The 12,111-nt window shown below is 39.2% G+C and overlaps 1 protein-coding gene across 1 annotated transcript; it reads right to left on the reverse strand.

Moving 5' to 3' along the window:
- Nucleotides 1–3,889: 3,889 nt before the first annotated feature.
- Nucleotides 3,890–9,230, reverse strand: LOC108887071 (switch-associated protein 70; the record flags this gene model as incomplete). The annotated part of the gene is given in 4 exon segments (XM_018682244.2): nt 3,890–5,290; nt 7,229–7,325; nt 7,617–7,815; nt 9,064–9,230. Coding segments are annotated over 4 exon segments (582 nt in total), but the record flags the coding sequence as incomplete, so codon positions are not given.
- Between the last annotated feature and the right edge of the window lie 2,881 nt (nt 9,231–12,111).

The following is a 12,111-nucleotide window of genomic DNA, read 5'->3' on the forward strand; positions in this document are numbered from 1 at the left end:
CTCTGCTGACTCGTCAACTCGCTTCCTTTAAACCTGCTGCACCTCGGTATTTTTAGCATGATTTCATATACCCTGTGCAATTAAGTAGGATGCTGGTAAACAATGCTCTGGTAGGGGGCCAGCTCCAAACTTGGCTCAGCCGTAAGTCAGACGGTTTCAACTGAAAAATGAATAACTTCATGCGCTGGCAGGAGTGCAGCACAGTCCATGGGGGTTGTAAGGTTTTTTTTTTTTCTTTTTTTTTTCCAAAGAAACACTTGTGTTTTATATTTGCGCCTTGCCACACATTCTTTTGTGTTCATGGGGGAGGAAGAGGATGAGACGCTGACTTTTGAAGTCTTTCTGTCTTGTCACGTAAAGCATTCCTCGCAGATAGAGTAGGACCACGTAGACAACCAGTCACCTCTCGCTGCTCCCTTTTATTGCAAGTTCATATCAGGTTGAATTTTTTAAGAAATCATCTATGCATCTGTGTGTGTGTGTGTGTGTGTCCGCAGCAGATTTAGAAACAGGTATTTAGTTGTGTTTCTTGCTGGTGTGCACTTGCAGGATTTATAGGTTTGAGCGTGGGCATTCAGGTGTGTAGTGACTGTGAATGTGTGTGCATGTAGGTGCTTGGATTTGTGTGTGTGTGCATGCTTTTTATTTATTTATTTTTTGCATATGATTTCCAGTAGATAAAAGCCTGTGCTTGTTACTTGTGCATGTATCCGCAGTAACCTCTAACTCATAAGGGTAAAAATACAAATGGGAGGTCAGAGTGGCACACGGCTCACCTTTAGCTCGGCCGCTTGCGTTGTCAAAAGATATTTATATCTGGAATGAACAATTGAGAAAGATGGGTCTGATTTCCCCGCTGTGGCCTCGGGCTCGGCCTTCCTGTGGGTGCAGAGTCAACCTCAGTCAGATGCGCTGATTGGAGCCAGATCCTTTGTCCCAAATTCCGTCTCCTTGCACCCTTGAACCTCACGAAATCTCTAAACTAAAACCTTCAGTCATTGGTGTAAGTCCCACATTACACGAATCCAACTCTAATGTGATGTTGTGAAATGTCAGGAGGGCGATGTGGAGAAACATGTGCTGGTGGACGAGAGAGATGACATGCAGGTGAAATAAGGTTGAAGGTGAAATTCCACCGGCAGAGGCAGAGCCGCTCTTTACAGTAATAGTCACTGTAGTTGGTGTGAAGTGGAATGCTGCTGTTAATTCCTCACTCTCTGGACCCACTTTCGGTGTTTTTCATTTTTATGAGGCGGAGGAGGACATCTGTTTGTGTCGTTGACCCTTACAGGAATTCTCCGGGGACCTTTTAATCATCCGGAGAGATCTATAATGTGAAGATGCAGTGATATGCTATTTTTGTCTACTCTCTCGCCAGATGCTTCCCTGAACTCTTAATACGGCCGTATCGCACCCCTGGGGTCCATGAATTGTCATATGCGATACTGTGAAGGAAGGTAAATGTTCTGCAGGCGTTTTATTTTACTGTCCCAGGAGTGCACCTCTGCTCCGTAAACCTCCACAGGCCCCCGGGGCTCCCGAGAACCCCATTTGCTATAAATACCCAGAATTCCTAAAACTTTCAAACCCTATATATTTTGAATTCCTCAGACGTCTTTGGACACTTTGTATCTCAGATGCTCTGGTACTCCAGGGGGCAGTGAGACCCCTTAACCCCACCTATAATCCTTATTTTTAAACCTAAAGCCCCCCCCCACTAAACACACACATATACACACATGCACGCACACAAACACACATACACCCCCTGCGATGGATTCCAGATCGGGAATTTAATGCATTTCTGTTTCGCATCACCACCCAGGAATGCGGCACGCGTGCCACAAGCCTCATAACCTCAGGCTGATGAGTGTGAGGATGTTTAAAAGAGAGGAGGATGATGGGATACAGACGCTGCTGGGGGTTATTGGAGGGGGGGTGAGGGGGGGTTGACAGAGCGCATCCGGCGCGGCACTTGGCGTTAATGACAGGCCATCTTGTTGCATAAAGCAATGTTAGTGCAGCTGTGGTATGTGCCGAGCGCATCTGGGCCGCAGATTTTTGGGAACGTATTTTGTGTGTGTTTGTTTGGTCTGTCCCGTCTCACTCAAATTAACGACTGTTGCACGATACGGAGGGGGAGGATGGAGTGAATTAACTTAGTTGGGGATCTTTTGAGGGCGGGGGGGGGGGTGCTGATCTAAAAGTGGAGATTTTACAAGCTGGTCTGTTTTGCATAACGTTCAGATACTGTTTTTCTGTTCTCATTTACACATATTGAATCTTGTCAGGATTAGATGCTCACTGTCAGGTTGCATGAAGGGGAAGGAAAACTTCCAGATTAAATCCAGTTAATTTGTCGTCACGAGTTAACCTGCATCACAGGGACATTTTTGTTTATTTTAGCTTTATTTCCTGTGATTTAGTCTTAAAATGCAGCATGCAATAACCCCACTCTTGTGTTGTGTATTGAGCAGTAAGAAAACCAGCCTAACTCTTATTTTACTCTTTATTTTACTCTTTACCACAGTCATAGTCGACCTGGACATTTTAAAAAACAGAAAATACAATCATAGTCGTTACAGCTGGATGTCCAACCACAGTTTAGATCAAAATATATCTGGTATCAGGAACCAAACAGCTTCATAGTCGTACTTAGAGCTACAGCTAACTCTAAATTTATTATCAGTGTCGTAAAACAGGCCATCACAAGTTTTCAGAGCAGTTTACTCCAGTGAAATGCAACAACTGCACATTAGAGAAGCTGGAAACAAATGTTTGCCTCTTATTTCTTTCTTGATTAATGATTGAAGTATCAGGTGTTGCAGATTAATTTTCTGTCTGACTCACTGATTATCTGATAATCTTATGTAATCTTGCATCATTGTTGATTGTCACCGATTTTAAGACTCTTTTATTCAGTAAAATTCTTGTTTTGACAACATTTATCATTTGAGGAAACTTACATAACCCAGCCGTAATCTTAAATCTTGTTTAATTATAAATAGTGCTCAGTCCAGGCTTTGTCTAAATATTAAGACATTAACACCGTCAGTGTGGACAGATGTTTGGCAGGTAACCTTCATTTACTTCCTCACTCTGCTCCAGACGTCCAATTACTGTAAATCCCTGATTGCACAGATATCACAAACAGAGGGAGACAATTTAATTAATCATTATTACAATTGCACAAGTATAGAACAGCTCATGATGATGTTGTCTGTATCCGGCATAGCTCGACAGGAGACAGAAGACAGTGATGGGCTTTATTTTGGAAAATGGAAGGTCTAGACAGTGAAGTCATGGAAATGAAGTCACCGTTAAGCTATTCTGTCCCCAGATGATCCACGGTTTACACTTTTACTACAGTTTGACAGTAAGTGTGGCTCCCCGTGCCTCTGTTGCTTGTCCTCTGCCATCAGACGTGCTGTAGTTCTGTTATCGCTTCATGCTGTGATGTGGTGTTTGTGGCACTGTAGCGCCCTCTGGTGTACAAGGGAGGTTCAGGCAGTTTTCTATCAGGTGGACACGCTGGCTTTTAAGCGATAACTCAGGTTTTAAGGAGTTTGCAAAGTGCTGTTGGCCGTGTGTTTGTGTAGAGCTGTAGTTTAGACCTGCAACTGATTATTTTATTGTTGATTAATCGCTAAATCACAAAGATATTTTGTTTAATATGATAGAAAACAGATAAATTGTAATATTTGAGGCTGAAAAGAGCTTTTTTTCCCCATTTTTACATTGAAAAATTAATTTAACAAGTAATTTATTATCAGAATAGTTGATTATTTCTGTCATTTGTGTAATTTAAACAAAAAAAGTATCTGTATTTATTATATTCCTGCAGTGCAGAGTGAGTCCAAGACAAAAACCAGAGATTATAGTAGGCCAGTTATTCAGGATATGTTTTATTACATAGTTCAGTCTTCAGCTTTTTACATATATATATAAAAAAACACAAAATAGAAATCACAATGTTCACTCACGACAGTATCAAGGGCACTGGAGGTTACAGTACAACACAGTACAAACGTTCAGCGGTTAGCATTCTTGTTCAAAATGCCCTATTTTCTGACACAGTGTTTACAAGCAGGAAATGTTTAAGAGCCAGTTAGTCAGACAGAGAAAAGCTCAATAAACAATTTAGTGAATCGTACGTGATATTTCAATTCAGGATGTTTTATTTTCTTAGAAGACAGCTTTGTTAGCAGTTTATTAAACATCATTGACTTTACATTAGCCGCCTTTGTGCAGCTTAACTTTAGTAAGAAAGAGAAAAAAAACAGAACTGCCGTTAAAATATTTACAAAAATCCCTTATACCCAATGAGTTAAGGAGATCGTAGTCACAGGAAACAGAGTGGTTTGTAGTAATTTCGGTAGCTCCTTGCAAAGATTTTACACAAGGATTCAAAGTTCTGACCAGCTCTTAACTTTACAGCAGATTGAACCTAAAACACTGCAGAAGGGTCAGACGTAGTGCATTTCATAGATAAAGATAAAAAACCAACATATGATACTGTGTTTATAGCCTGTATACTGTTAGCAACTGTCCTCTGTTAATAGACTGAAGTTCTAACCAGTTACAGCTTTGTATTAAGAGACTGGTAGCTTCGCCATTGGTCCTTTAAGAGGATAAACGCTAAACTACCGACAAATCAAAAGGGCTATGGCATTATTTAAAGTTATTTTCCTGCCCTGCAGCCCAGAATTACTGTAATATACTGTCTCTATGGTGGTTGTTGGGGTTAAACATCAGTATTTACCCATGTGAACTCTCCTGCCTTTACAACTCTTTAAATCCCTGTACACTGTTTTGGAAACAGAACTTCTTCCCCACTGGACTTGAAACTTAAAAAAAACGTAACCGCAAAGCTTTCGCTCCAGCACTTTTCCTCACATTATCACTTCCTCGTTTAGTATTTATTATTGGATCCCTGCTAAAATAAGAGAACTTCATCTTTATATTTTGAAAATGTGACTGCTCCTTTAATCTATGGTGGCCTACGATGACAGAGACTTGTTCACTTAATGCCCCCTTACATTTGGATTCCACTGAAAATCCAGAGACCCTCCTTCGAGTCGCTACTTAGATATGTTACAGTATATCCCAGCACCCCTCTCTCCTCCTCTGAGTTGTAGACATGTTTTAAAGGTTCAGGTCTTACAGCAGCTCTACTGAGCCTGGGTTGGCTGGTTCTTCATCTCTTGCCATTTCTTCTCCCTCAGACTGAGCTCCGCCTCAGAAAAGGCTGCCGGGCCCCAGTTGGTGATCAGCCGCTGTCCCTTGGAACCTGGAGAAGAAAAATTCAAGAGATTATTCACCTGAGAGGTAGGAATATTTCATTCAAGGTGGATTATACCCTTATTTGCCATTTTAAATTAATTCAACAGCGATCTTTGGCTGAGGAGCATGGTGCTAAGGTTATTTATGTAACCACCAACAACTGAAAAATAGGATAAATAGCTTTTTAGTGACTAACCACATCCAACATCACTGCTGGATGAGAAGTAGCGTGGTCAGATCTTTCTGGTGCAAACTTTAGATTTTGTTTTGGCTGAATTGGCTGGCTCTCCCGTTTCATTTGGTTGAAATCCGAAATGTTCCCAAACGGGTAAAGTTACGTTTGGTTTTGCAACAAGAGCAGCTGCCATTGTTTCCATCTTAAACACTTAAACTGAGCAGCCAGCACTGCATGCAAACAGACAGTTGGTGGAAATATTACACTCATAACTCTTGTTTTCATTATGAATTTATTTAACATTTGGTACATATTGTGCAGCGTAAAACAAAAAGGGCCTAGCCTCGTGAAAAATGATCTCCCCTGTGGTTGGCTTGTCAGTACAGCAATATTTTGGTTATAACAGTCCCAATCATGTGTGTTATTTAATGGGAGATCAATTAATTAATATTTTAATCCAAAAACGCTCCTAGTTCCTCCAGTCTTTTTAAGTAGAGGTCAGCCTCGTGATCATAAAACCAGATTTAAACATACAAACAACATGATTACTTATGCATTGTGTTGACAAGTCATTAATGCTTGAATTACTTTACATTTAAGACAAAATACTATCCATTGGCCTTTTAAATGTGAACTGACCGTGAGTTTATTCATACCAGATGAACTGTTGAAAAATATGAAGCCATTTAAAATTCTTGAACTTTCTTTTACCAAAAGCGTTTGGACAGACTGATATTATGTCTACTAAAGTTGTCCTTTTACTTTGTAGTAAACAACATTCTTATTATGAAACCTCTAGCCAAGAATTCAGATATCTCATTGTTATGTTTTCTCCCTTCCAGCTTTTTTGAATTTGTTTTTAGCTGTAACCTGTTTTGAGGGAGCAGAGTCTACATAGTTGGCTGAGTTTGAATCTCAGGATTAAAAGGAGCCAAGTTGTTTCTCCTCAACTAATTTTACTAATAAACTCTACTGGGAAATTAGTAGGATAAAGGCACTATTACGTTTACAAGATACAAATCGTTCCCACATTGTAATTAATTTATTTCCACACTTTTATACAGAGAGAAATGACAACAGGCTTTCTCTCCAAAGCATGAAGTGCACTGCACCTAGTTTCAAATATGTTACGTTCATTATTAGCTGGCAAGGCAAAATTAGTTAATATAATTACATTAATCATGAGACTATACATCAAGAGAAACTGATCTGTATCAAGAGTGTGTAATAATATTAAATCAAACATTCTATCAATTATAGCCATTAACAAAAATAGGGCTGGCAGGAGCAGGTGGTAGACAAACAGGTGAACACTGTAGAAGGATTATAGAATTACCTGTGCTGAGTTGTAAGTTTTACACTGTTGGAACTAATAAATAAAAACGTGGAAACTAATTAATTAAAATGTGGGAACTAATTAGCCAAAACGCAGGGACAAGTTATCAAAATGTAGGAGCTAGTTAATGGGAACTAATTATTGACATTGTTAAGTTGGCTGAACGTGGTGGTGAAGCCACTCCTAAACTCCTGTGGTGTATGTAACACATCTATTCTCACCAATAGAAGAACCAGGTTCAAATCCTGGAGGGAGTGTGTGACTTTCATGACACTGTTCGGCCAACATAAGTCCTTTTGAGTAAGGGCACAACCTCTACGCTGGCTAAAAAAATAGGATTTTAACTTTAACTCAGACATAGTTCTAACTTTAATCCTAAACTAAGTCCTCACAAAGATGGACGAAGAAGAAAACCGTGGTCAGTGTGTCGTTACCTGGTTGAATGAGCCGTAACAAGCCTTCGTGTTCAGCCACCTTGTGCTTCCAGGTCTTTGTGTTGTTGGTTGCGTCTTCCAGCTTCCTCATCACCGTCTGGCTCACACACACAAAGACACAGCATAGTTAATATAAAGAACAGCACTTTCAGTACATTGTATTAACTTTCTTGTATGATTTTTTATCTAACTAGTCACCTTCCATCTAGCAATCATATAATGACACCATGTGGCCAAGCTAGAAATAGAAAAGTCTTTTGTAGTAAATGTAGACACACTTACTGATCTAAATATAAAGTTCACAATTATTTACACCCCCAGCTTTAACTACTTAACTTGTCCGCGAGCCACACTGTAATTTGAATTAGAAAACAGTTTCTCAGCTGACCTGGTACTGCTCCAGGGCCCCCTGCCTCTCTTGCTCCAGATGTTCCAGTTGTTTCATCGCAGCCTGCAGGGCGCTCTCTTTGGCCAGGCGTTCCTTCTCCAGCTCCTGTTTCTCAGCCTCCGTCTCCGAGATGGCCCGCTGCTGCCGCAGATGGATCTGCTCCAGCTCTGCCCTCTTCGTGGCCTCCTCCTCCAGTAACCTGCCCCACAAAGACATTAACATGGGTGAGAGGAAAGTATTCTTTATATACTATTAGTACTGTTTACAAGAGGTAGGCTTCTCATTTCCCCTAACCCTAACCCTATTTCCTCTTAAAACACTGTTGATGCTGACGAACCAATATTACTGATTTTTTTTTCTTCAATACTACTTTGTCAGGAACACTTATAGCTCCTGTAAAATCCAATCCATCATCACTACACATACAAATTTAAAGTCAGTGTTTAAAAATAATAAACTTTAACAGGCCTAGACACATTCAAAATGATAAAAATGTCAATAAATCTATGACAGAGACGTTTCCTCTGTCCAATAAATAAAATTAAGCAACTAATTTACGCATTTATGATAAACAGGTTGTTGTGGTATCATAATGTGACAGCAGGTGGTGCTATAGTGCAGTTATTTACCTCAGTTATGGCTCTCGTAGATGTAACTACAGATTGCACTCAATTTACATTATTATATATATTATATATTACGTTATTATATTACTCATCAAACATATTTATATAAAGGCAGCTCAGATTTTAGTGCTTCCTCAAAAGACAAAGCATGAACCAAAATGTGCATATGATGCTTCATTGATGAAGTTAATTAAAATGTAATTTGTTTGGTTTGCGACTATTAAAATGTGGCACCTTGCATTCTCACCTCATAAGGTGACAGGATGACTTATTTATTACTTTTCTAACCACAGGATTCTTTATTAACACTTTATTTGGGTTGTCCAGTGTGATTATTTATTTAAATTTATATCCATGGACTTATTTAAAGTGGTAAAAGACTGGACAACCCCCTGTATGGTGGACTGTTCTGATGAAAGCCAACGTCTAGAGATAAAGGGCTGATCGCTGTCGTGCTACTGCAGCGGTTTAATTTAAGCACTGAGGTTGGTGCAGCGGTGCTGACACGCTCACTACTGGTTAGTCAAACGTGAGGTGGAAAGTAAATGTCAGCAGAGAGAAGGAAGGACGAGGGAGGAAACATGGTGGAGAGAGGGAAGTAGAAGTCAAACGTCTGGCTGCATGTGTATGTCGGACTGTCATGGACCGTTTACTATGCAGTAAATATTAAGTAAAATAAACCAGCTCACATCTGAAGTTACGTCATTTAGGTAGAATAATTAACTTTCTATATATTGACTTACACCAACATAACCCTTGAATTTTTTTTTGGCTGTACTTGCTATACGATGGCAGCGACCAAACAACAAACTGTCACTGACCGTGCCTGCAGCCGACGGACGGCCTCCTCGTCCTGTCTGGCGCGCCTCTCGTCCTCCAGAGCGTCCTCCAGTTGACGGTACATGACCTCCAGCTCACGGACACGCTGCAGGTACTGCTCCAGCTCGGTGGACTTCTGGGCCACCTGCTCCTCCATCTGCTGCCGTACCTGTTGTGCAAGGAAATACAGAGCAACACTTGTAATTTGGAATTCAGTATAAATACTCAATTTACCCTTAGTAGTTAGTCAGTTAATAAACTTCATCAACAATTATCGAACTATAAATAGAGGAATATCTGTGTCTGTCTTTCAATTTTCTCAACAACCGCTCCACAGATCAACTTCAGACTTCCCAGGTGTATTGTTAAAGATCCAAAGAAGTGCAGTGGCAACTGTCGAGTTTTTTGGATTAGCAGTTTTTGAGAAACATTGTTTTTTTGTTACCTGACATGAAGAAAAAAGATGCAACTACACCACGAAGGCAGCGCAGAACGCGTATAATTTGCAGTACAATTATCAGGGACATATGGAAACACTGACTAATTACAGCTTCTGAAAGTGAGGATTTGTTGCTTTTCTTCATTTTATTTCACTGTAAATGTAATTTTTTTTTTAACTATTAGTCAAACAAGCAATCAGTTTGGCCTCTTGAGAAATTGTAATGGGTATTTTTACTATTTTCTGACACTGTATAGACCAAATGATTAATTAATGGTAAAAATAATTAAATAACTGGGTTGCAGCTCTAATGTGACTGATTTAAGAATAACTTTAAAAATGCAATTGAAGTGAGATTATACACAGTCCATTTAACACTGTCAAAGTTAGATCAACATCTCTGTCTTATCTCTGTATTATATATATATACATATATAACATATATTAGATAAATGTGTTAATGATTGGTTGCGTTGTATTTTCCTTTTCATTTTTTGTTTTTAGTCAAAAATAAATTAAAACTCAAGCTGTCTCTCAAATTCAAAACGTTAGTGATGGCTGATAATCATCTACTGCTTCACCACATTCATGGCTGTGCACTGAGCATGTCAAAATGGTATCACCAGGGGCAGTGAAGCACTGTTACAATTATACTAACAAGTACGTGTTTCCGTTTAGAAACAACAAACGGTCACTGTATTAACTGAGCTACATTAGAAACGTCTTCACCACATACTGTATTCAAAAATGTGTATTAATACTAATGGGTAGTGAGGATTTAAATTACTCATCTGCTGTCAAGTGGTTTCTGTTTCTGCTTTCAACAACCTTCACCATGAACTGCGGTTCTTGAGTTTGAATCTTTTTAATCTCATTTTTACTTCTCAGTTAGACTGACACTTGTAGATTAAATGATAGATTAAAATGTGTATTTCACTTAATTCAACTACTACTTCTACTGACATAAATAACACACTATGACGCAATAATATAAAATTTGGTGTGTTTGTTGCAGCGACAGCACTTTCTGCTCCAGAAGCTGGGGATGAAGGTGACAAGGAGTGACCACGTACCATTTTCTCTCTCTCCAGGTCCATCCTGTACCGGTCCTGGAGTTCAGTCTGGGTCTGAAGACGCCTTCTTTCTTCTTCTGCTGCATTAGCTGCTGACTCCTCCAGAGCCTGGGTCAAAAAAAAAAAAAAAAAAAAAAAAGTTAAATATTCCCAGATATTCCCAGTAGATAAAAGAACCTTTAAAAGCATCTTTCCATTTTCAGACGGGCAGGTGTCACCGGGTTTTCATGTTCAACATAAGTAAATAAGGAAAAAAAAACAACAAAAAAAAAAACACCTCAGCTGATGCTACACAACCTAATCGGGAAAATTACAGCGTGGATATTTTAGTAGCTAAGTTTAAATATGAAGAAGCAAGCTGCGCGGTCTATATAAACAGAAGCAAAATGGTGCTGCAGACAATAAAGCTGTGAAGAGGAACTGAGTGTAAACACATAGTTCTCACAGCTAAAATAATATTTAGAAACACAGACTCAAAGATATCACTTAATCCTAACAAGCAGTATAATATTTGTACTATAAACTATAATGCAACCACTTTAGTTATTTTCAACAAAAAAAGAAGCTGGCAACAGATTGTGGCAGATCTCAGCCTGTGATTTCTGTTCTAACATTTTGGAACACACAAAATCAATTCACAAAACAAATAGAGGTGCGTTCGAGATCAACTTCAGATGACTTGATGCTCAACGTGAACTCAGGCGTCTGCTGAGGAGGAGTATTTAAAGGGAGGTCTTAAAATTTTCATCAACTCATTGTGGGAAAACCTACATGATTTTGTAAACTCTACAAACTGTTTTACTCACTCAAAGAAAAAAATTATAGTTGTACACTGTTTCAGTTCTTGTAAATAAAACACTAATAACTTTGTTGTATTATTTAATTTTCACAATAAATGTCTGATTACCAAAAAAGATTCATTCCTGTTTGTCATGTTTTTCATTTGCAGGTCATGACTGAATCTGAGGCCCTGAGCTGACATCTTATTACATGTCAACATATCACTTTGTAAAACTTTTCAACTTTGGGGATCACATCACTGGAGAACTGTTTTTTTTGTGCTCTAAAAGCACTGTCTATCTAATTGAGGGAAATTAAATTTGACTGTGATTTTACGCTCCCGATCTGCTCCGAAAGACGATCGGGCCGCCACGATAAAAGTGAAAATCCTGTTGTGTTGGAGGAACACAGAGGAAAGCGAGCACGCACTCTGAATTGTCACGTGGAAAGTCTGCTAGCTAATCAGGAAGCACGCTGATTCAAGATGGAAGCACAACAAACAAGAGATGTCGTCGTCCGCCATGTTTGTTTACTCTAAAGCCTCATTTAACCACGCAAGATTCTTCTTGTTGCACACCACACACTATAAGAAAAACTGTGAAATCTGATATTATTTGTCGTCATGTGTGTGGTCATTCACATTTTCTAAATCAGGTAAGATTTAAGAATCTTAGTGCGTACCATACATGTTAATATTTCTGAAATACTGCAACATGTTGAGAGTGTGATTCCTCTTCTTACTGTACACACAGTTCAGT

Source organism: Lates calcarifer, linkage group LG10 (genome assembly GCF_001640805.2).
Source record: "Lates calcarifer isolate ASB-BC8 linkage group LG10, TLL_Latcal_v3, whole genome shotgun sequence".
Taxonomy (NCBI): domain Eukaryota; kingdom Metazoa; phylum Chordata; class Actinopteri; family Centropomidae; genus Lates; species Lates calcarifer.